The 27676-nt window shown below is 41.1% G+C and overlaps 1 protein-coding gene across 3 annotated transcripts in view; it reads right to left on the bottom strand.

The window, feature by feature from the left end:
• Positions 1-19241, bottom strand: part of LOC121576865 (CREB-regulated transcription coactivator 1) — a 35745-nt gene extending 16504 nt beyond the window's left edge. For 2 of the 3 annotated variants that reach the window (XM_041890412.1, XM_041890411.1), the window contains exons 1-9: positions 19072-19241; positions 7053-7169; positions 3515-3640; positions 2925-2986; positions 2584-2678; positions 1812-1888; positions 1676-1719; positions 1147-1370; positions 102-244 (exon numbers count right to left, since the gene is read on the bottom strand). In XM_041890412.1, the coding sequence (XP_041746346.1) occupies positions 102-244; positions 1147-1370; positions 1676-1719; positions 1812-1888; positions 2584-2678; positions 2925-2986; positions 3515-3640; positions 7053-7169; positions 19072-19197 (1014 nt within the window). In that variant the 5' untranslated portion in view covers positions 19198-19241. The remainder of the gene's footprint in view (positions 1-101; positions 245-1146; positions 1371-1675; positions 1720-1811; positions 1889-2583; positions 2679-2924; positions 2987-3514; positions 3641-7052; positions 7170-19071) is intronic. The other variant, XM_041890413.1, reaches the window with a different exon arrangement.
• Positions 19242-27676: the final 8435 nt, after the last annotated feature.

Below are 27676 nucleotides of genomic sequence, written 5' to 3' on the forward strand. Positions count from 1 at the left end.
CTGGAAGTGATATCCCTATGTTAAAAATTACTTGTTTACAATCCCTTTGTTAAAGTTCAATAATATCACTGCTGAATGCGACCATAGAAATAGCATCTCACCTGGATGTTGAGAGGGGGCGATAGGGTGGGGGAGAGCTGCTGCGGTGACTGCTGTGGGTTGGCGTTGAGGGTTAGGGGGACCAGGGTGGGCTGCCTGCGCTGGGCCGTCACAGTCATGGTAGGCTGAGATGTGTTCGGGATCCCTGCCAAGACAACAGGACAGGCATCAGTGGCTCTTCTCTGAAATACAGCAAAACTCCTTCTGGGCATTGCTGTGCAATCTAACATTTCTAGAGGGTTTTCACAACTACATTGTACAGATTTTCTAGTGACTTGTGCTGTATATGTTTATGATATGCATGCATCCACTCATATGCCAATCCCTAAGTAAGTAAGTACCAATCACTAAGTAATAAAGTACCTATCCATCTACCTATCTAGCTTGCATAAGCTTGACAAATGGCATTTATGGCGTAACTTGACGCATAATCATTCTGTGAAATGTTTGCAGTTGTGAAAGGTTCATGTTCTACCTCAAAGATAATCTAGTCTGCATTTTAACTACAGATGCTCAAGGAGCCATAAATAAATAAGTGGAGCCATCCATATTCCTGCCAGCCATCTGTGCATGTTCTTTGAACAGCATCTTTCCAGAGAGACAGAGGGGTGGGAAACTGAGTCTAGTCAAGACATTCAAGGCACTCCAGTGTCAGTTTGATGCAATATTTTGCAGGGTAATGGGAAACACCTTGCAAAGACAATGTAGTTGTGTCACATGATTTTCATTGTACACCATGCAGATATTACATTAACAGGTTATTCTTCTTAGGCATGTGGATGATTGCCAACGTTAGATTTTTGGATGTTATGTCCCTTAAAACTGGCAAAGAATAAAAAATTGGGTTTCCGTGCTCAAACAATGGGAGAAACTGTGCTGCATGGAGTTCAGCAAGGTTTCGTACATAAACCACCAGTAAAATAGTGGATCACAAAATTTACTTTTGATACAGAACTTGCTGAAAAACACGTAGAGTATCCTTGGTTACATTATCAGAATTTCAAATATATAAAATTTGCCACATTCATTTTGCCATCAATGGCTTACCGTGGCTGGCAGCACTGATGCCTAGGAGGGTGAGGTTGGTATTCAGGTTGCCCGTGCTGTTGGAGGAGCTAAGGGAAGGAAATGCCAAAGTGTCGCCCGGGTCCAGCGGAGTGGGCAGCGGTGGGGGGAACTGGATGTTGGTGAGATCGGGCAGGGAGCCTCCCGTGTTCAGCGTGGCCGGTATCAATGACGTGTTCACTTCCTGATCGGGTGATGGAAATATACTATAGGGGAGAAAGAACAGGGGTACACATTACCTAAAACAGCACATGGCAAAGGTAATCCATTCTGAATTATTTTTGTTTGTTTTTATGAATTATGACATTTTTTGTTGCTTTGTGTGGAAATGACAGTTGTTAGCTATCTGGTGTCATAGGTCCTCTCTCACACGGAGACATCCTTGAACATATTAATTCTAAGCATGGCCTGGATAGGGATCTTTCTCACACAGCACCTTTCTACAGTGTACGGTCTTGCCGGAGTACCATATTTAGATTTATGAATGATAGGATGTGCAGTATGTACTCACTTAATCCCAGGGACTTCACAAGACTTGAGTCTTGATGAGTCATTCTAAAAGGGAAAGCACACTCAACATAAAAAAAATGCCCAAAATTGTGAGCAAGCACTGATGTAACAACTAGGCTACATGTTCCCTCCTCTACCTTTTTGTTATCCCACTGTGTATCCTTGTCTGCGTGTGATTCAGACTCCTCAGTCCCAGGAACTGTAAGCAGCAGCACTGAATGATGAAAGAGTAAAAGAAAACCAGGTAATGACCAACAATTGATGGTACTAATGTAATCAACTCACATTGCAGTATTTTCAGAGTAGTATTTTTCCTGTAGTGAAATGAAGTTGAGTAATGGTTTTTAGATACTGTTAAAACATCAGTTAGACCTCCATGACAGGTAGCTAGATGCTTCCCATTTTCAGAAGACCACACAATTGTGTGTCATCACAATATTATTGATCCGTTTTCCGTGCCATCTTGAGTGATTTCAATTACAAATACAACTCAAAATACTATACCAATATTTCCCTCATCAGAAAGCAGTGGTTGGTTGTACACATAATGTAATAGATTCACAGAAAGAGAATAGTTACCCCAACATGGACAAAACCTGTTAGCTAGTGGAACCTGTGATGGTAGTTAAGGATTTTGGGTACTGGCCAGTCGGGATAGTAGAGCACAAATTTTACTAGCCATGGTCCGAAATCTGTGCCATGCGAAATTTGAAGACATTTCACCAGCTGGCGGCCTAGTTGGGCACATTTTCTACTAGCCCGGTCTAAAAAGTACTAACCACGGGCTAGCGAGCTAGCTTAATTTCCATCCCTGAGCGGAACCCAACCCATTCATGTCATAAATACATTGGTACAGGCCTGAATAAATAGAAGTTGTTCCGTGTCCATGTTTCCTGGATCCTCCATTACCTTGTTTAGGCTGGAGCTCTTGTGAACCCCCTGCAAATGAGTCCTGGGGCACAGGGTTCGTGGTGCTCTGGTGTAGGGCTGAGTCGGAGTTTGTCCTGTGGCATTAGAATGAAGAGAGATCAACAACATCTCTCTGTGGCCCCTATTCCCCAAACACATTTGTGGCATGCTATTTTTCACACTGGGTCAAATACATTTCAGTTGTTAAATTGAGCATGCAATTTCTAATAAAAAAAGGCTATATAGATGGGCATCGCATCTCCTGTGCTCTTCCTGAAGGTAGATGAAATTGCTCCCAACATAGGTTTTTTCAGAATATGAAGTCGTCATTAATGGCCTACCTCCTCCAACTGGTATCCGGTGGGGGTGAGAGATAAACTGAGCCATAGGGGCAGCTGTCAATGTGAAGCTCAGTTAAGGACCAAAAAATAGGGGTGAAATATAAAATGTAAATCTATATTCAAAATATCAGTATTCATCGACTGAAGTGCAAAGTCTAACTGTAAGAATTATCCAACAATGACAACATGTAAAGACCACTGTGTTCTACTCTAAAATAATCTGAGTCAGAGAGGTAGAAGCAAAGCGAGAGGGTTTACTCCGCCCAAAATCTGTCCATGAAAATAAGACCACGACGTGAGGAATATTTGTGTCAAATTTGGTCAACAAAAAATGCAATTGCTAATTTGCTAAGTAAGGCCTATTTGATCGAATATAAGTTTTGTAATGGTTAGGTTGTGACGAATGCACTTTATATTGGATTTGTCCCCGTTGTTCATATGAATATCTGCCCTTTCATGGGCTAGAATGGTCCCACCTGATCTCGCCTTCCTTACATCTTTGAGGACATGTATTTTCATTGTTAGAGCAGTCACTCAACTATCTTGTCAATATAATAGATCATCTTTGGCTGAGTGCAGAAGAAGGATATCTGGCGGCCATGTTTGTCCACAGAGAGGGGCCGGCGGTGCGGGGAGGGGATGCGGTTCCGATCGCGGTAAACGCGGTCCACCAGCCCGTGATGCCTGGTCGACCGACTGCTGTCCAAGGTGGAATTCTGGACAGGAAACGCAAAATCAACCATATGAGAAAAATTGGTCATTTGAAGCATACACACACAAAAATAAATACAATTTAAAATGTCTTTGTATAATATGGTGCAAATGTATTCATTTCAAATGGGTGAAGCTATGGGTCCTCATACTCATTCTCAAGTTAGCAAACATATTTCAAAAATGGAATGCCATGATATAGAAAGCAATGACATACAGTGAGGGAAAAAAGTATTTGATCCCCTGCTGATTTTGTACGTTTGCCCACTGACAAAGAAATGATCAGTCTATAATTTTAATGGTAGGTTTATTTGAACAGTGAGAGACAGAATAACAACAAAAAAAATCCAGAAAAACACATGTCAAAAATGTTATAAATTGATTTGCATTTTAATGAGGGAAATAAGTATTTGACCCCCTCTCAATCAGAAAGATTTCTGCTCCCAGATGTCTTTTATACAGGTAACGAGCTGAGATTAGGAGCACACTCTTAAAGGGAGTGCTCCTAATCTCAGTTTGTCACCTGTATAAAAGACACCTGTCCACAGAAGCAATCAATCAGATTAAAAACTCTCCACCATGGCCAAGACCAAAGAGCTCTCCAAGAATGTCAGGCACAAGATTGTAGACCTACACAAGGCTGGAATGGGCTACAAGACCATCGCCAAGCAGCTTGGTGAGAAGGTGACAACAGTTGGTGCGATTATTCGCAAATGGAAGAAACACAAAATAACTGTCAATCTCCCTCGGCCTGGGGCTCCATGCAAGATCTCACCTCGTGGAGTTGCAATGATCATGAGAACGGTGAGGAATCAGCCCAGAACTACACGGGAGGATCTTGTCAATGATCTCAAGGTAGCTGGGACCATAGTCACCAAGAAAACAATTGGTAACATACTACGCCGTGAAGGACTGAAATCCTGCAGCGCCCGCAAGGTCCCCCTGCTCAAGAAAGCACATATACAGGCCCGTCTGAAGTTTGCCAATGAACATCTGAATGATTCAGAGGAGAACTGGGTGAAAGTGTTGTGGTCAGATGAGACCAAAATAGGGCTCTTTGGCATCAACTCAATTCGCCGTGTTTGGAGGAGGAGGAATGCTGCCTACGACCCCAAGAACACCATCCCCACCGTCAAACATGGAGGTGGAAACATTATGCTTTGGGGGTGTTTTTCTGCTAAGGGGACAGGACAACTTCACCGCATCAAAGGGACGATGGACGGGGCCATGTACCGTCAAATCTTGGGTGAGAACCTCCTTCCCTCAGCCAGGGCATTGAAAATGGGTCGTGGATGGGTATTCCAGCATGACAATGACCCAAAACACACGGCCAAGGCAACAAAGGAGTGGCTCAAGAAGAAGCACATTAAGGTCCTGGAGTGGCCTAGCCAGTCTCCAGACCTTAATCCCATAGAAAATCTGTGGAGGGAGCTGAAGGTTCGAGTTGCCAAACATCAGCTTCGAAACCTTAATGACTAGGAGAAGATCTGCAAAGAGGAGTGGGACAAAATCCCTCCTGAGATGTGTGCAAACCTGGTGGCCAACTACAAGAAACGTCTGACCTCTGATTGCCAACAAGGGTTTTTCTGGATTTTTGTTGTTGTTATTCTGTCTCTCACTGTTCAAATAAACCTACCATTACAATTATAGACTGATCATGTCTTTGTCAGTGGGCAAACGTACAAAATCAGCAGGGGATCAAATACTTTTTTCCCTCACTGTAGGCTACTTGTATTTGTCTTTTTAAAAAGGCCCAGTGCAGTTAAAAATGTGATTTTCCTGTTTAAAAATAAATAAATAAATACACTGAACAAAAATATAAAAATGCAAAATGCAACAATTAAGATATTTTACTGAGATACAGTTCATACAAGGAAATCAGTCAATTTAAATTAATTAATTAGGCCATAATCTATGGATCTCACTTTTTTTTGTCATTTGACTGAGAATACAGATATGCATCTGTTGGTCACAGCTACATTTAAAAAAAGGTAGAGGGCGTGGATCAGAAAACCAGTCAGTATCTGGTGTGACCACCATTTGCCTCATGCAGCGCAACACATCTCCTTCGCATATAGTTGATCAGGCAGTTGATTGTGGCCTGTGGAATGTTGTCCCACTCCTCTTCAATGGCTGTGCAAAGTCGGTTACGACGCCGAACTACAGTCAGGTCAAGACCCTGGTGAGGACGACGAGCACACAGATGAGCTTCCCTGAGACAGTTTGTGCAGAAATTCTTCAGTTGTGCAAACCCACAGTTTCATCCGCTGTCGGGGTGGCTAGTCTCAGACAATCCCACAGGTGAAGAAGCTGGATGTGGAGGTCCTGGGCTGGCGTGGTTACACGTGGTCTACGGTTGTGAGGCCGTTTGGATGTACTGCCAAATTCTTTAAAACCATGTTGGAAGCAGCTTATGGTAGCATAATTAGCATTCTGGCAACAGCTCTGGTGGACATTCCTGCAGCCAGCATGCCAATAGCACACTTCCTCAAAACTTGAGACATCTGTGGAATTGTGTTGTCTGACAAAACTGCACATTTTAGAGTGGCCTTTTATTGTCCCCAGCACAAGGTGCACCTGTGTAATGATCATGCTGTTTAATCAGCTTCTTGATATGCCACACCTGTCAGGTGGATGGATTATCTTGGCAAAGGAGAAATGCTCACTAACAGGGATGTAAACAAATGTGTGCACAAAACTTTAGCGAAATAAGCTTTTTGTACTATGGAAAATTGCTGGGATCTTTTATTTCGGCTCACTTAACTCAACATGTATATATTTTGGTTCAGTATATTTCTACACTATGAGGTTGGAAAAACACTGTGAAGATTATAATAATACCCTTTTAGTGTAAGAGCTGTTTGAAAAGACCGCCGGCAATCTCTGCCTGTTTTGGTGGGATGGAGTTTTGGCCTGCCTGGTGATATCACCAGGCGGTAAATTTGTTAATAGACCAATAAGAAAGAGAGTTCCAAACCTCTCCGCAAATAACAGCTAGTTTTCCCCTCTCTACTCAGACCATTCCCAGACAGTAATATAAAACGATCATAGAGTAAGGTACTTAATTGTTACCCAGAAATTATTTGATATGGAGATAAAAACTACTGCATTGGACCTTTAAACATTCAAGATGGGGTGAGGGTGTCTGATGCTCAATGTTAGCTTCCTTCTGAGACTGTTGGTTTCAGAAAATGCAGTGGATCGGTACCGATACGCCAGGGCAAGTCTTCAAAATTGTAAAATATTAAAGAAGTGTCTTGAATTGGATTCCTGTTAACAACACAAGGTAACGTGAGGGTAAAACAGCCTATCATGGAAGCTTTCAAAGATTACATTTCCCTCAGGTGAGAATTAATTGTTTTATGATGCAAATCAAAAAAAAATTTTTACCAACTGATAGAGAAGCTGAGAGCTCACCTGAAAAGGCAGGTCAATGTTGCTATTTCCAATCTGATTGACATTGGGCAGTGAGCCTCCATAGCACTGTCCACGATTCTGCCCTAGTTGCAAATACTGGGTCTTCTGTAACTGCAACTGTGCAAAGTAAAATTGCATGAAAGCATGAATGAATGATTAAACTGATAGGCCTACATGAAAAATGACATACCAAAATGGTTGATATAAAAAGTTAGTGCTAAAGATAGAATGGACCACATCTAAAAAAAAAAGAAGAAAAAAGGACAGATGAGATAAGACATACAGTACCAGTCAAAAGTTGACACACCTACTCTTTCAAAGGTTTGTCTTATTTGTACTATTTTCTACATTGTATAATAATAGTGAAGACATCAAAACTATTAAATAACACATATGGAATCATGTAGTAACCAAAAAAGTGTTACATCTATTTTGATTTATATTTGAGATTCTTCAAATAGCCACCATTTGCCTTGATGACAGCTTTGCACACTCTTGGCATTCTCTCAACCAGCTTCACCTGGAATGCTTTTCCAACAGTCTTGAAGGAGTTCCCACATATGCTGAGCACTTGTTGGCTGCTTTTCCTTCACTCTGCGGTCCAACTTATCCCAAACCACCTCAATTGGATTGAGGTCGGGGAATTGTAGAGAACAGGTCATCTGATGCAGCACTCCATCATTCTCCTTCTTGGTAAAATAGCCCTTACACAGCCTGGAGGTGTGTTGGGTCATTGTCCTGTTGAAAAACAAATGATAGTCCCACTAAGCCCAAACCAGATAGGATGGCGTATCGCTGCAGAATGCTGTTGTAGCCATGCTGGTTAAGTGTGCCTTGAATTCTAAATAAATCAATGAGTGTCACCAGCAAAGCACCCCCACACCACAACACCTCCTCCTTCATGCTTTACGGTGGGAACTACACATGCAGAGATCATCCGTTCACCCACATCTAGTCTCACAAAGGCACGGCGGTTGGAACCAAATGTCCAATTTGGACTCCAGACCAAAGGACACATTTCCACCGATCTGATGTCCATTGCTCATGTTTCTTGGCCCAGGCAGGTCTCTTCTTTTTATTGGTGTTCTTTAGTAGTGGTTTCTTTGCAGCAATTCGACCATGAAGGCCTGATTCACTGTCTCCTCTGAACAGTTGATGTTGAGATGTGTCTGTTACCTGAACTCTGTGAAGCATTTCATTTGGGCTGCAATTTCTGAGGCTGGTAACTCTAATGAACTTATCCTCTGCAGCAGAGGTAACTCTGGGTCTTCCATTCCTGTGGCGGTCCTCATGAGAGCCAGTTTCATCATAGCGCTTGATGGTTTTTGCAACTGAAATGTTCCGTATTGACTGACCTTCATGTCTTAAAGTAATGATAGACTGTCGTTTCTCTTTGCTTATTTGAGCTGTTCTTACCATAATATGGACTTGGTCTTTTACCAAATAGGGCTATCTTCTGTATATCCCCCCTACCTTGTCACAACACAACTGATTGGCTCAAACGCATTAAGGAGGAAATAAATTCCACAAATTAACTTTTAAGAAGCCACACCTGTTAATTGAAATGCGTTCCAGGTGACTACCTCATGAAGCTGGTTGAGAAAATGGCAAGATTGTGCAAAGCTGTCATCAAGGCAAAGGGTGGCTATTTGAAGAATCTCAAATATAAAATCTATTTTGATTTAACACTTTTTTGGTTACTACATGATTCCATATGTGTTATTTCATAGTTTTGATGTCTTCACTATTATTCTACAATGTAGTAATATTTTTTTTTAGAAAAACCCTTGAATGAGTAGGTGTGTCCAAACTTTTGACTGGTATACCTCAATCCAGGGATGAATTCCAAAAAAACTAGCAGTCGTTCAATCGTCTCGGTGTAACAGTTGGGATAATGGGACAATTCGGAGTACAACGTATTTCTTATATCTGGATTAAGGTACATTTTCGAAGCCATATCTCGTGCCGGCGCCGCAGTGTCTTAATTTAAAGGGATACTTCAGGATTTTGGCAATGAAGCCCTTTATCTACTTCCCCAGAGTTTTTATATCTCTGCGTGCAGTTTGAAGTAAGTTGCTAACTAATGTAAGCGCAATTTCTAACTAACGTAAGTGCAATGATTTGAAGTCTATGGTAACTGCTAGCATGCTAGTCCGGGGCACTGTGAGAGTTATTTAAGATACTCTTCAAAGAGGTAGGGTTTCAGATGTTGTCAAAAGATGGGCAGGTACTCCGCTGCCTAGACTTTAAGGGGAAGCTTGTTGCACCATTGGGGTGCCAGGACTGAGAAGAGCGGGAGCTGCCCTCCCATAGGGCTGGGTGGGCCAAGAGACCAGAGGGGGTGGAACAGAGTGCTCGGGTTGGGATGTACACTACCAGTCAAAGGTTTTAGAACACCTACTCATTCAAGGATTTTTCTTTATTTTTACTATTTTCTACATTGTAGAACTATAGTGAAGACATCAAAGCTATGAAATAACACATATGGAATCATGTAGTAACCAAAAAAGTGTTAAACAAGTCAAAAATATATTTTATATTTGAGATTCTTCAAATAGCCACCCTTTGCCTTGATGACAGCTTTGCACACTCTTGCCATTCTCTCAACCAGCTTCATGAGGTAGTCACCTGAAATGCATTTCAATTAACAGGTGTGCCTTCTTAAAAGTTAATTTGGTGAATTTCTTTCCTTCTTAATGCGTTTGAGCCAATGAGTTGAGTTGTGACAAGGTAGGGGGGGCATAAAGAAAATAGACGTATTTGGTAAAAGACCAAGTCCATATTATGGCAAGAACAGCTCAAATAAACAAAGAGAAACAACAGTCCATCATTACTTTAAGACATATAGGTCAGTCAATCCAGAACATTTCAAGAACTTTTAAAGTTTCAAGTGCAGTCGCGAAAACAATCAAGCGTTATGATGAAACTGGCTCTCATGAGGACCGCCACAGGAATGAAAGACCCAGAGTTAGCTCTGCTGCAGAGGATAAGTTCATTAGAGTTACCAGCCTCAGAAATGGCAGCCCAAATAAATGCTTCACAGAGTTCAAGTAACAGACACATCAACTCCAACTGTTCAGAGGAGACTGTGAATCAGACCTTCATGGTCGAATTTCTGCAAAGAAAAACACTACTAAAGGACACCAATAAGAAGAAGAGACTTGCTTGGGCCAAGAAACACGAGCAATAGACATCAGACCGGTGGAAACGTGTCCTTTGGTCTGGAGTCCAAATTGGAGATTTTTGGTTCCAACCGCTGTGTCTTTGTGAGATGCTGTGTGGGTGAACAGATGATCTCCGCATGTGTATTTCCCACCGTAAAGCATTGAGGAGGAGGTGTTACGGTGTAGGGGAGCTGTCTGTGATTTACTTAGAATTCAAGGCACACTTAACCAGCATAGCTACCACAGGATCCTGCAGCGATACGCCGTCCCATCTGGTTTGGGCTTAGTGGGACTATCATTTGTTTTTCAACAGGACAATGACCCAACACACCTCCAGGCTGTGTAAGGGCTATTTTCCCATGAAGGAGAGTGATGGTGTGCTTCATCAGATGACCTGGCCTCCACAATCACCCGACCTCAACCAAATTGAGATGGTTTTGGATGAGTCGGACGGCAGAGTGAATGAAAACCAGCCAACAAGTGCTCAGCATATGTGGGAACGCCTTCAAGACTGTTGGAAAAGCATTCCAGGTGAAGCTGGTTGAGAGAATGCCAAGAGTGTGCAAAGCTGTCATCAAGGCAAATGGTGGCTATTTGAAGAATCTCAAATATAAATCAAAATAGATTTAACACTTTTTTGGTTACTACATGATTCCATATGTGTTATTTAATAGTTTTGATGTCTTCACTATTATTCTACAAATGTAGAAAATAGTAAAAATAAAGAAAAACCCTTGAATGAGTAGATGTTCTAAAACCTTTGACCGGTAGTGTAGGGTTTGAGCATAGCTTGAAGGTATTTGTATTTATTAAGGTTCCCCATTAGCTGCTGCCAAGGCAGCAGCTACTCTTCCTGGGGTCCTGCAACATTACGGCAGTTATATACAATTTAAAATATTACATGACATTATATTTCATAACACTTCACCCAATACATTTAGTGTGTTCCCTCAGGCCACTACTCCACTATCACATATTTACAATACAACATCCATGTGTACGTGTGTGTAGAGTGAGTATCTATATGTATGTGTGTATGTGCCTGTGTGTGTGTGTGTGTGTGTCTCTTCACAGTCCCCGCTGGTTTGAATCTGATTCTACTGCTTGCATCAGTTACCTGATGTGGAAGAGAGTTCCATGTAGTCATGGCTCTATGTTGTACTGTGTGCCTCCCATAGTCCGTTCTTGGACTGTGAAGAGACCTCTGGTGGCATGTCTTGTGGGGTATGCACGGGTGTCCGATACATGCTGTGTGCCATTATTCCAAACAGACAGCTCGGTACATTCAGCTCGTCGACACCTCTCACAAAAACAAGCACTGATGAAGTCAATCTCTCTTCCACTCTGAGCCAGGAGAGACTGACATGCATGTCATCAATGTTAGCTCTCCGTGTACTTTTAAGGGCCAGCCGTGCTGCCCTGTTCTGAGCCAATTGCAATTTTCCCAAGTCCCTCTTTGTGGCACCTGACCACACTACTGAACAGTAGTCTGGGTGAGACAAAACTAGGGCCTGTAGGACCTGCCTTGTTGATAGTGTTGTTAAGAAGGCAGAGCAGCGCTTTATTATGGATACTTCTCCCCATCTTAGCTACTGTTGTATCAATATGCTTTGACCATGACAGTCTACAGGGTTACTCCAAGCAATTTAGTCACCTCAACTTGCTCAATTTCAACATTATTCATTACGAGATGTAGTAGAGGTTTAGGGTTTAGTGAATGATTTGACCCAAATACAATGCTTTTAGTTTTGGAAATATTCAGGACTAACTTATTCCTTGCCACCCATTCCGAAACTAACTGCAACTTTGTTAAGTGTTGCAGTTATTTCCGTTGCTGTAGTAGCTGACGCGTATAGTGTTCAGTCATCCGCATACATAGACACACTGGCTTTACTTAAAGCCAGTGGCATGTCGTTAGTAAAGATGGAAAAAAGCAAGGGGCCTAGACAGCTGCCCTGGGGAATTCCTGATTCTACCTGGATTATGTTTGAGAGGCTTCCATTAAAGAACACCCTCTGTGTTCTGTTAGACAAGTAACTCTTTATCCACATTATAATAATAATAATAATAAGCCATTTAGCTGACGCTTTTATCCAAAGCGACTTACAATCATGCGTGCATACATTTTTGTGTATGGGTAGCAAGGGGTGTAAAGCATACGTTTTTCCAGCAGCAGACTATGATCGATAATGTCAAAAGCCGCACTAAAGTCTAACAGAACAGCCACCCCCAATCTTTTTATCATCCATTTCTCTCAGCCAATCATCAATCATTTGTTTAAGTGCTGTGCTTGTTGAATGTCCTTCTCTATAAGCATGCTGAAAGTTTGTCAATTTGTTTACAGTCAAATCGCATTGTATCTGGTCAAACACCATTTTTTCCAATAGTTTACTAAGGGTTGGTAACAGGCTAATTGGTCGGCTGTTTGAGCCAGTAAAGGGGGCATTACTATTCTTAGGTAGAGGAATGACTTTTGCTTCCCTCCAAGCCTGGGGGCACACACATTCTAGTAGGCTTAAATTGAAAATATGGCAAATAGGAGTGGCAATATCGTCCGCGATTATCCTCAGCAATTTTCCATCCAAGTTGTCAGACCCTGGTGGCTTGTCATTGTTGATAGACAACAATACATTTGTTCACCTCTTATACACTCACTTTACAGAATTCAGAATTACAATGCTTGTCTTTCATAATTTGGTCAGATATACTTGGATGTGTAGTGTCAGCAATTGTTGCTGGCATGTCATGCGTAAGTTCGCTAATCTTGCCAATGAAAAAATTATTAAAGTAGTTAGCAATATCAGTTGGTTTTGTGATGAATGAGCCACCTGATTCAATGAATGATGGAGCTGAGTTTACCTTTTTTCTAAAAATTTCATTTAAGGCGCTCCAAAGCTTTTTACTATAATTCTGTGTGTCATTTATCCTTGTTTCATAGTGTCGTTTCTTCTACTTTTTATTCAGTTTAGTCACATGATTTCTCAATTTGCAATACGTTTGCCAATCGGTTGTGCAGCCAGACCTATTTGCCATTTATTTTGCCTCATCCCGCTCAACCATACAATTTTTCAATTCCTCTTCAACCCACGGGGATTTAACCATTTTTACAGTCATTTTCTTAATGGGTGCATGCTTATTAGTAACTGGAATAAGCAATTTCATAAATGTGTCAAGTGCAGTGTCTGTTTGCTCCTCATTACACACCACGGACCAACATTTATTCTTTACATCAACAACATAGGAATCACTACAAAACGTATTGTATGACCTCTTATACACAATATTAGGCCCAGCCTTTGGAACTTTGGCTTTCCTAGATATGGCTACTATATTGTGATCCCTACATCCAATGGATTTGGATACTGCTTTCAAACAAATCTCTGCAGCATCAGTAAAGATATGACCAATACATTTTGATTATTTAATTCCTGTACTGTTTGTAACCACCCTGGTAGGTTGACTGATAACCTGAACCAGGTTGCAGGCACTGGTTACAGTTTGAAGCTTTCTCTTGAGTGGGCAGCCTGATGAAAGCCACTCAATATTTAAATCAAGCAGAAAGTATACCTCATATACCTCTCTATTGATATCACATACATTATCAAGCATTTCACACATGTTATCCAGATACTGACTGTTAGCACTTGGTGGTCTATAACAGCTTCCCACCAGAATTGGCTTTAGGTGAGGCAGATGAACCTGTAGCCATATTACTTCAACAGTATTTAACATGAGATCCTCTCTAATTATCACAGGAATGTGGTTTTGAATCTAAATAGCAACATCTCCACCATTGGCATTTCTATCTTTTCTGTAAATGTTATAACCTTGTATTGCTACCACTGTATAAAAAAGGTATTATCCAAGTGAGTTTCAGAGATAGTGAGAATATGAATGTCATCTGTTACTAGCAAATTATTGATTTCATGAACCTTGTTTCTTAAGCTACATATGTTAATGTGGGCTATTTTGAGCACTTTTCTTCTGGGATGCTTACTTGTTTTTATTGCTTTACTGGGAAGCTTAGCAGCAGTAGATGTGCTCATGTTCTTTATGTTAGTGCACTGTGAGCTGCACACAGTGGACTGCCTCCTCGGGCACACCGGCTAAATGCTAACAGTATAAATCTGGTTCTTAGGCACATGATTACTGCACACAATAGCTGTAGGATCAGCGGTGGCATTCAGGGCAGTTAGAGGGACATAAATTAGGATACTTATATTGTGACTACCGACGCCCCTGATGTAATGTACATTTGCTGAAGCATTTTGACAACTGTGCGTCACAATGGTAGGGATTAGCTGAGCTGGGCTTGGGTCATTGTTAAGTCATTGTCTCAACGTTGCCTTATAATGCTGTGAAAAGATCCAGGAACCCAAATGATTTGTGTGGATCCCATCCTCCTTACAAAACGTGTTTTGTTTCCAAAGGGTATCAAAATTGTCAACTAAAGTTACACCCATTGAGCTGCAATAATCACGTAGCCAGTTGTTAAGAGCAAGAATCCTGCTAAAACGTCTTTAAAATCTAGTTCCAACTGTTCAGAGCTGCCCTACGGAATGTCATTAAAACCCACATGGACTACGATAGAATCCATTTCCATGTCCTGACGTAGTACATTCGGGATCAGCTTAGTAATGTCATTTACTCGAGCTCCGGGATAGGACATTGTTTTTGCACCAGGAACGGTCATATTTCTTACCATGGAGCTGCCAAAAATCCCGGCTGGCGAGAAGGACGAGGAAAGCGACATGGAGGGGGGATGCAGTGAGATTAGTAGGCGAACAGCCTCTAGTGAAGATGAGGTCAAGCATATTGCCTGCCTTGTGAGTGGGAGGTGACTGGGAAAGGGTGAGGTAAAAAGAGGAAAGGAGTGGAAAGAAAGAGGTTGAAAGACATGAATTGAAGTCAGGCGTCGGGAGGTTAAAGTTGCCCAGTACGGGAAATTAGCTTATCAAGGTGTCAATCTCATTGAGGAACTCTGCAAGGGCACCTGGTGGGTGATAGGCTAACATGGGCAGTAATCTGTTTATATCTTAATCGATTCGATACAGTATCAAGTCAGTACTATGTCCCAAGTCAAGTGGACAAAGTCAGTAGGCCTAGGCTTAATAGCTGGAAGCTGTTTCAATCAAAGAAGACGTCACTGAATTTGTCAAATTTGATTTGTTTTTTTCTATTTGTCTTTAAAGAAAACAATAGGCATATTGTAAAACCACAACATAAATCCATCCTATACTCCAAAACCATTCCTTTATTATATTCATAACTGGTAGGTTCACCACCATACTCCTGTCAATAATTACTGAATGATTTAGGTCACCAATTGCTTTAATAATGAATTGCATGAAGGATGGATTAACCAAAGGCCTGATTTGATGGGGATGAATAAACAGACTAACATGGACATTTGATACAAACCAGACTGAATTATTGCCAGTAACCAACTTTGCATTACACATACTGAACATCTACAGTACCAGTCCAAGTTTGGACACACCTACTCATTCAAGGGTTTTTCTTTATTTTTACTATTTTCTACATTGTAGAATAATAGTGAAGACATCAAAACTATGAAATAACACATGGAATCATGTAGCAACCAAATAAGTGTTAAACAAATCAAAATATATTTTATATTTGAGATTCTTCAAAGTAGCCACCCTTTGCCTTGATGACAGCTTTGCACACTTGGCATTCTCTCAACCAGCTTCACCTGGAATGTTTTTCCAACAGTCTTGAAGGAGATCCCACATATGCTGAGCACTTGTTGGCTGCTTTTCCTTCACTCTGCGGTCCAACTCATCCCAAACCATCTCAATTGGGTTGAGGTCGGGTGATTGTGGAGGCTTGATGGTTTTTGCGACTGCACTTGAAGAAACTTTAAACGTTATTGAAATTTTCCGGATTGACTGACCTTCATGTCTTAAAGTAATGATGGACTGTCGTTTCTCTTTGCTTATTTGAGCTGTTCTTGCCATAATATGGACTTGGTCTTTTACCAAATAGGGCTATCTTCTGTATACCACCCTACATACAGTGGGGGAAAAAAGTATTTAGTCAGCCACCAATTGTGCAAGTTCTCCCACTTAAAAAGATGAGAGAGGCCTGTAATTTTCATCATAGGTACACGTCAACTATGACAGACAAATTGAGGGAAAAAATTCCAGAAAATCACATTGTAGGATTTTTTATGAATTTATTTGGAAATTATGGTGGAAAATAAGTATTTGGTCACCTACAAACAAGCAAGATTTCTGGCTCTCACAGACCTGTAACTTCTTCTTTAAGAGGCTCCTCTGTCCTCCACTCGTTACCTGTATTAATGGCACCTGTTTGAACTTGTTATCAGTATAAAAGACACCTGTCCACAACCTCAAACAGTCACACTCCAAACTCCACTATGGCCAAGACCAAAGAGCTGGCAAAGGACACCAGAAACAAAATTGTAGACCTGCACCAGGCTAGGAAGACTGAATCTGCAATAGGTAAGCAGCTTGGTTTGAAGAAATCAACTGTGGGAGCAATTATTAGGAAATGGAAGACATACAAGACCACTGATAATCTCCCTCGATCTGGGGCTCCACGCAAGATCTCACCCCGTGGGGTCAAAATGATCACAAGAACGGTGAGCAAAAATCCCAGAACCACACGGGGGGACCTAGTGAATGACCTACAGAGAGCTGGGACCAAAGTAACAAAGCCTACCATCAGTAACACACTACGCCGCCAGGGACTCAAATCCTGCAGTGCCAGACGTGTCCCCCTGCTTAAGCCAGTACATGTCCAGGCCCGTCTGAAGTTTGCTAGAGTGCATTTGGATGATCCAGAAGAGGATTGGGAGAATGTCATATGGTCAGATGAAACCAAAATAGAACTTTTGGTAAAAACTCAACTCGTCGTGTTTGGAGGAAAAGAATGCTGAGTTGCATCCAAAGAACACCATACCTACTGTGAAGCATGGGGGTGGAAACATCATGCTTTGGGGCTGTTTTTCTGCAAAGGGAAAGAATGAATGGGGCCATGTATCGTGAGATTTTGAGTGAAAACCTCCTTCCATCAGCAAGGGCATTGAAGATGAAACGTGGCTGGGTCTTTCAGCATGACAATGATCCCAAACACACCGCCCGGGCAACGAAGGAGTGGCTTCGTAAGAAGCATTTCAAGGTCCTGGAGTGGCCTAGCCAGTCTCCAGATCTCAACCCCATAGAAAATCTTTGGAGGGAGTTGAAAGTCTGTGTTGCCCAGCGACAGCCCCAAAACATCACTGCTCTAGAGGAGATCTGCATGGAGGAATGGGCCAAAATACCAGCAACAGTGTGTGAAAACCTTGTGAAGACTTACAGAAAACGTTTGACCTGTGTCATTGCCAACAAAGGGTATATAACAAAGTATTGAGAGACTTTTGTTATTGACCAAATATTTATTTTCCACCATAATTTGCAAATAAATTCATTAAAAATCCTACAATGTGATTTTCTGGATTTTTTTTCTCATTTTGTCTGTCATAGTTGACGTGTACCTATGATGAAAATTACAGGCCTCTCTCATCTTTTTAAGTGGGAGAACTTGCACAATTGGTGGCTGACTAAATACTTTTTTCCCCCACTGTATCTATATCACAACACAACTGATTGGCTCAAACGCATTAAGGAGGAAAGAAATTCCACAAATTAACTTTTAACAAGGCACACCTGTTAATTGAAATGCATGGGATGTAGCTCAGTTGGTAGAGCATGGCGTTTGCAACGCCAGGGTTGTGGGTTTGATTCCCACGGGGGGCCAGTATGAAAAATACAAAAAATAATGTATGCACTCACTAACTGTAAATCGCTCTGGATTAGAGCGTCTGCTAAATGACTAAAATGTAAAATGTAAATGTAATTCCAGGTGACTACCTCATGAAGCTGGTTGAGAGAATGCCAAGAGTGTGCAAAGCTGTCATCAAGGCAAAGGGTGGCTACTTTGAAGAATCAAATATATTTTGATTTGTTTAACACTTTTTTGGTTACTACATGATTCCATGTGTGTTATTTCATAGTTTTGATGTCTTCACTATTATGAAGAAAACCCTTGAATGAGTAGGTGTGTCCAAACTTTTGACTGGTACTGTACAAGACAGGGAAGTAAATCCCATGTTCTCCATCTGTGCCTTCAGGGCTTCAGGGCTTCGAAGTTGCAAATCTCAGCATGCATATACACATAAGTGCTGGGGGGGTTATTGGTGCTGTCAAATATGGTTTGGTACTTTGTAAACATGCAAACCCATTGCATGGCATGCATGCAAAACAATTTAATGGGGAATTCTGTCAAAATGGCTTGTCAACATTAGAGTTATATGCATTGCAAGTGGTGCTTTAGTTTGCAGGTAAACAATTGAAACGTTAGTCAGTGTCAAGTACACCAGTTTGAGTCGAACTGGTAAACATGTTCAGTCTTCATTGCAATTTCTAGCGGTTAAATCGATATCTAGCTTACTACACGGAACCTTTTGATTGATGCATGGGAATATGAATAGGAGCAGGTGCTTGCTAGCTATAACCTAGCTACTGTTACCTGAGCCTGCCTGGCTGCCTACCATAGCGAACATCAACAAAGACAGTTCACGGGAAAGCTACGGTTAACAAATTGCAAATGCTGGTAAAATAACGCCCCAATCAATGATGGTTATCAGAATAAAAATATTTAGCTTTAATTGTAAGGGCAGTCAATCTGCCACTTCTGCTTGCCACTGCCAGCTGGCTAAAAACAACTTGTCATAAAACGTGCTGCAGTTAACGTTAGTTAGCTACTGCCAGTACAGCAGTAGCTAGCTAGCCTAGTAGCAGAATTAATCAACAAAACAAGGCACTTACCCGTGCAGCTCTAGTAATGTTTAGGTCTTTCATCACCTCTTCGAAAGCCGCAGTCTCCTCTGCCTGTTTCTGATTATGTAAAGCGATTTTCTCGCTAAATTTACGTGGATTGTTTGAGCTCGCCATCTTTTGCTCTTCTTCTCAATGGGACCTTACGCACAACGCTTGGCTACGATGGTTTGTCGTCATTACGCGCGTACATTGTTCTATTGCATTTCGTGGAAATCTAATGGGTATTATCACATAATTAAATCAGGATTTACCGTGTGTAGGCCTATTTGATTTATATTGTGTGCTCTAAAATATGTCAAGGAACTTCTGTTTAAAGGGATAGTTCACTCAAAAACGCTATGTTGTGCATGTCAGCAGTCAAGTTTAAGATAGATCACTTCAGTACAGAGCAAAAACTGTGATATCCTATTTTTCATAAGAAAAGTTGATAAAAGGAACAAATATATTTCTTGAAGTTAAGAAGTTTTATTAAAAGCCAATCAACATCTGAACAACACAATGACCTGGGCGAACAAGGTACTGTATAGGCCCTTTTCACGATGACGTCATCTAACTTCCGCCTTTCCGCGTAGCAGGTTAACTTCACTTCCGTTCGCCCGTAACCTGAGACTTCTCTTCTGAGGTACGTTTAAGTTAAATTAGTAAAGTTAAGAGTAATAATGTTTACGTATATGCAATGGTTTGTAACTTGCTAACGTTATTGTTAATTCATAATTGTTCACTGCCTTAGTTACTTAAAAGTGGGCTAACGTTAGCTAACAACAACTTAGTACCAGATACCGATAACGTTAAAAGGTAGCGTTACATTGCTGCCTGGCTGTAATGTAACAAGTTTACTTAGCTAGCTATCTAACCCTTTGTTAGGCAGTTAGTTTATTCATGAATGTATAGTAACTCACCTATTCAAATACTGTTGTGCATGATAGCTAGATAAATATTGATTCCTGGTCAAAGCTGAATGTTAATTTAGCTGTTTCTTTTCTCCCGGTGTCTGTATCGCAACAGTATCCCATCCAACACCGAAGCATGGCACAATCTTCGAGAAGATGCTATTGCAGTGTACCATTTTGTTCAAACAACAAACAGAAATTCCCGTATCTTCCCGTAAAATCTCCTCAGCTCAGCAGGGAGGACACTCTTAAGACCCAGGCCATCGCCCGGCTGAGGATTTTAGTCGAGAGGGCCATACGGAGGGTGAAGGAGTACCATATCTGGGATGGGCTTGTTCCTCTTTCCACAGTGGGTTCAGTGAATCAGCTGTGGGCCATCTGCTGCCTCATGTCGAACTATCAGGGACCTCTTGACATTAAAGGAGACAAACCAGTCTGATGTTTTTGTCAACTGGAAGTTGTATATTTCCTGAGTAAGCTAGATGGGCTGTAAATAGAAGTACTTTTATATTACTGTATTGTATGTACAAAAAAATGTAAATATGAATTAACTTTGTTGGTAATTTAATTGATCTAATGTTATACTGTATGTTTTTGTTAAGGGTAATAACTTTTTCATAGCTATTAATGAACCTAATGTGATATATTGTAAAAATATCCAACTATTAACCATGTTATGTGCTTATGTGTCATGGCACTGATGGAACTATTAAATATATGTTTGCAAGCAACTGCTTCCAATCCTTTTTGATTTTGGTAAGAGCATTTACAACATCGCAATCCTTTTCAAAATTTGTATTTCAATACATAGATATACAGTATATAACACAATTAAGTTCATTTGCAGTTAAAGAAAAAACATGTCGACATTTACATCACAATCCTTTTCAAAATGTGTGTTTCAGTACATAGGAGATATACAGTATATGACAAGTTAATTTGCAGTTAAAGAAAAAAATGTCAAATGTTCACCTTCCACATTTACCTTAACACTATTTACACATAAAATTCTGCCTTATGTTTTATAACTTAAGAAGACATCCATGTAGATGTTATAATAGAAATGATCAAGCTTCTGTCGCATTGAGTGGATAATCTCCTCATCCCTAAAGATTCTCTCAACTGTGAAGTCAGTGCGGGTATCTGTAATGAAGTCACACCACTGAAGTCCGCTTAAGGCGAGTTGGCCTTGAACCTGATAGTAGTATTTGTGGCTCTTCTTAAGGCAGGCCTGGCCTTTAACTGTGATCAGGTGTTTAACTTGGGTAACATTTTCAACATCGCAACTCTTAACCTCAGCAAGACCAAATGGTGGTGCTTCTGTTGGGCAGAAGACTTTAGCATCCGGGCTGGCTGCAAGGTGAGGTGAATCAGGGTGGATGATGACCCCGCATTGTTTCAGAGAGACATCACAAAAATCAGAATATTGCCTCAGTATCTCAGGTTCCAGATCCAACCCTCTTCTCATAGCAGCTGTCTGAGGAGTTCCTCTCAGAATGCGGGTTGCCAAAGCCTTGGCAGACAACTCCCCACGAACATGGCATATTTCACGGAATCTGCTGGCTGTCAGTCGGGGTTTGCGTACCTGGCTCCACAGCTGGCATTCTGACTGCATTCTTGTTTCTGCTTCAATAGCAGCAGACATCTCCTCTGACACAATCAGGCTGTCCAAATGACATTGTTGTATGTAGTTGGGCTCAAAATCAATGGGAAATTTAAAGTTGTAACCTTCAATAGGCAACTGAGGAAACTCACTGGCACCAGGGTGTTTAATAATATCTCTACTTAATTCTAGAGGGCACTGGTAAGAAAGCACAGACCCAAATGGCACAGGGCCAAATTTAGAGTCCACCAAATTAAGGCCCTCAAGCCCGTGCAGCAATTTGCAAATCCCTGGTTGTGGACGGATGTCTTTCAGTTTCTCAGCACTGGCCATGACGTGAGGATCCGGAATAGGCCCTGGCATGAAAGTGAGATATGTCAAGTTTAGATTTCATTAAATGCCACCTTATCTTTTTCACAAAAAAAGACAACCACACTCATCCAGTCTCGTACATGCTTCTAATACAAATAAAAAAATATCCACTGAAAGTCTATATAAAAAGTAACAAATAATAATCACTTTTATGTTTGTATTATTTTAGAAATGCACTAAAGTCTTTGTGCTCTAGTACAGGCGGGGGCTCATTCAGACTCACCATCATAGGCTCGGTACAGTGTGCACTTCACACCAGCTCTGACACTTGTTTTTTTTCTTAGCCGCTGGTTTACACACCGCCATATCATTGGTGGCCTCTGGTACAATTCCCTGTGATATAATAATGATGAACAATACATTGTCAAAAGTCAATACAAACTGCAAAGTTCTGCATCAGTGTAACAAATAATGTCTGACCTGTGTCCTAGGCCGGTGCCAGGTCTGCAGTGCGCTGGTGCATGACAGAGGCAATGGCACTGTCTTAAAGCCCATGGTAACATAGTGAGCACTTTGAAAAGAAGTGCTACTATGTGATTACATAGTGCTTTCCCAGCAGAGCAGGAACATGACATGTGATTGAGTACCACAGGAACCTCTGCAGAGTCTAGTGTAACCTGTTCATAGAGACATAACAATTAGTGCTGTACTTACAAAACATTTTTTCTGCGTTTCATTATAAACTACTGTACACAATTTTCAAAACCCAATTTCTTTTTTTAATTAAGAAAAATTGGCTGTTCTGAAACCTTTGACAAGTAGTGCCAACACTTATCGAAAATTTGAACATTTTGAGTTATCACAGAATCTTTCCCAGTCTTTATTGCCGTCAACAACCCACATCGGTTTGTAAGAATTTCGTTGTGTATTAAGTTTAATGATACAAAATCAGAGCTCAGACTGAGAAACAAACTGATCCACAGTGGAACATTGTGGAATCATTCTTATTAAATCTGCAACCGCAGCAAAACACAACAAAAAGAAAACTTATCTATCTTAACCTATCTCTTATCATAATGTTAGAGAACTGTTTATCTGAGAAACCTGAAGCCGATGAGCCTCCTCATTTTTCTTCATGGACCTGTAACATCGCCCTCTCACTGTCACCTCACCGTTAACTACACTTGAGACTGTTTCAATACAGTGATTGGGAGAAAGGGCGCAGCATTAGCCATTAATACATTACTGACTCTTATCTTACGGTCGATACAAACAGCAGTAATATTAAAAAGAGGCTGCAAAACAGAAACTCGTCAGCTCATAACCTTCGCTAGCATAGGGCTAATTTAAGCTAAATAAAGATAAACACGTACCTTCATAATCAAACAGGTAACCTTCAACGAAGAACTTGTAGCCTTTATCAAGCTTCGATCTTGAAGTAAGGGACCACTTGTCAGCAAGTCGTTCTACGTCGTTAAGTCGTATTGGTGGCAGATGTGAAAGGGACTGGGTGAACTCCATAATGATGTGCTACTAGCTAAGCGTTCCTAAGCGACACCGGATGTAAACATAACCTGCATCGCGGCAGAACGGAAGTTGTCTGACGTCACGTGAAAAGGGCCTATTGCCAGAGGAAAACCTACCTTTCTTCTTCATTGGGGTTTATCGGCGGTTGGCATCCAACGTTATGGTGCATTACCGTCACCTACTATACTGGAGTGTGGGCCAGAGACCGGGAGAAACTACAGTCGTGGTCAAAAGTTTTGAGAATGACACAAATATTAATTTTCACAAAGTCTGCTGCCTCAGTTTTTATGATGGCAATTTGCATATCCTCCAGAATGTTATGAAGAATGATCAGATTAATTGCAATTCATTGCAAAGTCCCTCTTAATCCCCAAAAAACATTTCTACTGCATTTCAGCCCTGCCACAAAAGGACCAGCTGACATCATGTCAGCGATTCTCTCGTTAACACAAGTGAGAGTGTTGACGAGGACAAGGCTGGAGATCACTCTGTCATGCTGATTGAGTTAGAATAACAGACTGGAAGCTTTAAAATGAGGGTGATGCTTGAAATCATTGTTCTTCCTCTGTTAACCATGGTTACCTGCAAGGAAACGTGCCGTCATCATTGCTTTGCACAAAAAGGGCTTCACAGGCAAGGATATTGCTGCTAGTAAGATTGCACCTAAATCAACCATTTATCGGATCATCAAGAACTTCAAGGAGAGAGATTCAATTGTTGTGAAGAAGGCTTCAGGGCGCCCAAGAAAGTCCAGCAAGCGCCAGGACCGTCTCCTAAAGTTGATTCAGCTGCGGGATCGGGGCACCACCAGTGCAGAGCTTGCTCAGGAATGGCAGCAGGCAGGTGTGAGTGCATCTGCACGCACAGTGAGGCGAAGACTTTTGGAGGATGGCCTGGTGTCAAGAAGGGCAGTGAGGAAGCTACTTCTCTCCAGGAAAAACATCAGGGACAGGCTGATATTCTGCAAAAGGTACAGGGATTGGACTGCTGAGGACTGGGGTAAAGTCATTTTCTCTGATGAATCCCGTTTCCGATTGTTTGGGGCAAAGCTTGTCCGGAGAAGACAAGGTGAGATCAGTCTGGTGTCATGCCAACAGTAAAGCATCCTGAGACCATTCATGTGTGGGGTTGCTTCTCAGCCAAGGGAGTGGGCTCACTCACAATTTTGCCTAAGAACACAGCCAAGAATAAAGAATGGTACCAACCCATTCTCCGAGAGCAACTTCTCCCAACCATCCAAGAACAGTTTGGTGACGAACAATGCCTTTTCCAGCATGATGGAGCACCTTGCCATAAGGCAAAAGTGATAACTAAGTGGCTCGGGGAACAAAACATCGACATTTTGGGTCCATGGCCAGGAAACTCCCAGACCTTAATCCCATTGAGAACTTGTGGTCAATCCTCAAGAGGTGGGTGGACAAACAAAAACCCACCAATTCTGACAAACTCCAAGCATTGATTATGCAAGAATGGGCTACCATCAGTCAGGATGTAGCCCAGAAGTTTTTTTTTTTTTTTTTTTTTTTTTCTGGGGGGAATGGATCAGCTTAATATTGCAGATAGATTGTATCTTCTATCAATGTAATTGTCTGCATCACTTCCAATCCCCCATGTTTTTATTTTTTTTATTTTTTTTTTATATATATATATTTTTTTATATATATACTCCCCTTTATTACTTTTCAACCCCACCATCCTTTCCCTACTTGGAGTAAATTAGTGAACAACAATTCCCAGGCCTCTACTTCCGGTCTATACTTACTATCTACACCTTATGGACACAGTTAATTTTACAATAATTCTATTATATATATACATATATATATACATATACATACATACATACATACATACATATCATTATTATTATTATTATTATTATTTATTTATTTTTTGCTCCTGAACTACTTCTACTCTCAACCTCTCCGATCGTTTTCATGATGTCCATCCGGTTTGCTTCTATATGCCATATCTTTCTAACTGTGCTCTTTCCCAAAAGCTCCCAACATACAGCCTATATACTTATTATGGACACAGTATGCTTTACATTATTAGCTATCTTTGTTATTATTTGTTGTTATTTGTTATTAGTCCCATCCTTCAACTCTATTCAATACCTCCCATCTATCTCTTAACACCATCCATATCGGATTTCTATTTGCCATATATATTTCAACCGTACTGTGATGTTTTACAAAAGTTCTGAACCTTTCTATTCTCATTGCTTCTACAGATTGAGAGTTAAAAATAAACAGCTTTGCTAAAAGTATTATTATATTATTGATTGATTGACTATGGCTTTTCAGATCACCCAGTAATGCTATCTGCAAGGTTAGTTCCAGGTAAATATTGCAATCCTTTAGCCATTCCTGGACCAGTGTCCAAAAACAAGCTACAAATGGACAGAACCAAAACAAATGGTCCAATGATTCCGTCTCTTCACAGCAAAATCTGCAGAGCTGGGAAGATTGTATCCCCCATATAAATAACATTCTATTGGTAGCAAGGATTTTATATAATAATTTAAATTGAAAGATTCTAATTTTTGAATCCGGTGTCGTTTTTGCGTGTCAGTTCATAAACACTATGCCATGGGATCGGTACATCAAAGATCTCTTCCCAACTATTTTGCAATCTATATGGGACGGCTGTCAATCCTTTGGTCCTTAAGTGAAACTGATATATTTTTTTATTTATCACAGTTTTCCTTAACCAATTATGTTCTTTAATGCAAGGCCGACAGACAAGTTCCTTACTTTCTCCCCCTTCCACTTTCCTCTTCCATTTTTGCGGTAAAGCTGCCATTATTTGGTTGTAATTTTGGGTAGAGCAGACATTTCCATATGTTTTTGTTAGCTGCATGTGCGTCATAACTCCACCAGTCCTACCGATGATATCATTTACAAAGATTATAGCCCAGAAGTTAATTGACAGCATGCCAGGGTGGATTGCAGAGGTCTTGAAAAAGAAGGGTCAACACTGCAAATATTGACTCTTTGCATAAACTTAATGTAATTGTCAATAAAAGCCTTTGACACTTATGGAATGTTTGTAATTATACTTCAGTATACCATAGTAACATCTGACAAAAATATCTAAAAACACTGAAGCAGCAAACTTTGTGAAGACCAATACATGTCATTCTCTTTTGACCATGACTGTACATCCTACCTGCCAGCCGTGTTGCTCTTAAAAAAGATAACAACATATGAGACTATATCTAATGACGTTCTACTCAATATACTCTTTAAACGAATTTCCTGTATCCCCTTCTCCCTCCCTCATACTAGATCTCATCCTCTCTCTTTCCCTCTGATACTGCCCACACTGTAGCAATACATGCTCCACGGTCTCTGTTTCCTGACAATAATCACTTTCCTGTTGGATGCTTTCCTATCACATTTAATGTCTTATTCAACTGGCTGTGTCCCACCCTTAATATTGTAAAAATAGCCTCCTCTCTTCTGTCCCTTCCTGCCGTCCTCCCCTCCCCGACTTTCCTTTGTACTTGAAATAAATGCCTTCCCTTAATATTTATATTCCACTGCTCCTGCCATCTCTGCACCATCACTGTATATATCAGTCTTTTTGCCTCTGCCTTGCTCATTGAAACTTCAACATCACCATCCCCACTACTAAGTGCTTGTTTAGCCTGTTCATCTACTGCCTCGTTCCCCTCCACCCCCACATGGGACCCAAGTAAATCTTATCTGTATACCCATCTGTTCAATCCTGCCATGGGTTTGTAGCACCTCATAAAGCAGGTCTTGTCTGCTACGTGAGCTAAAGGACTGGAGACTCATTAACACTGCACATGAATCAGTGAAAATAACTACTCTGTCTTGTTTGACTTCCTCCACCCACTGCAAGGCCAACAGTATGGCCATCAGCTCCGCCGTATATACAGCCAGATGATCTGTAATACGTTTCCTGACATCCACCCCACATTCCTGCACTACAAATGCTGACCCAGTATGTCCTGTCCTTGGATCTTTTGAACCATCTGTGTAAATGGCCACAAAATCCTGATACACAGTTTCCAGACGTCTCTTAAAGAAATCAAATGGATCAACACCCTCCCTATCTTTCTGTAGTCTCTCCAACACTTCTAGATGAACTACTGGAGGCGGGAGTAGCCATGGTGGATTTACAGGAATAACTACCGTTGGACTAAACTCCCTTCTATTCAGTCCCATCTCCTTCACCTGGGTATTACCCACCCACCCAAAGCTCGTGTTCTGTCTTCGCTCATGTTCCCAGC

This window comes from Coregonus clupeaformis, chromosome 11 (assembly GCF_020615455.1).
Source record: "Coregonus clupeaformis isolate EN_2021a chromosome 11, ASM2061545v1, whole genome shotgun sequence".
NCBI classification, from domain to species: domain Eukaryota; kingdom Metazoa; phylum Chordata; class Actinopteri; order Salmoniformes; family Salmonidae; genus Coregonus; species Coregonus clupeaformis.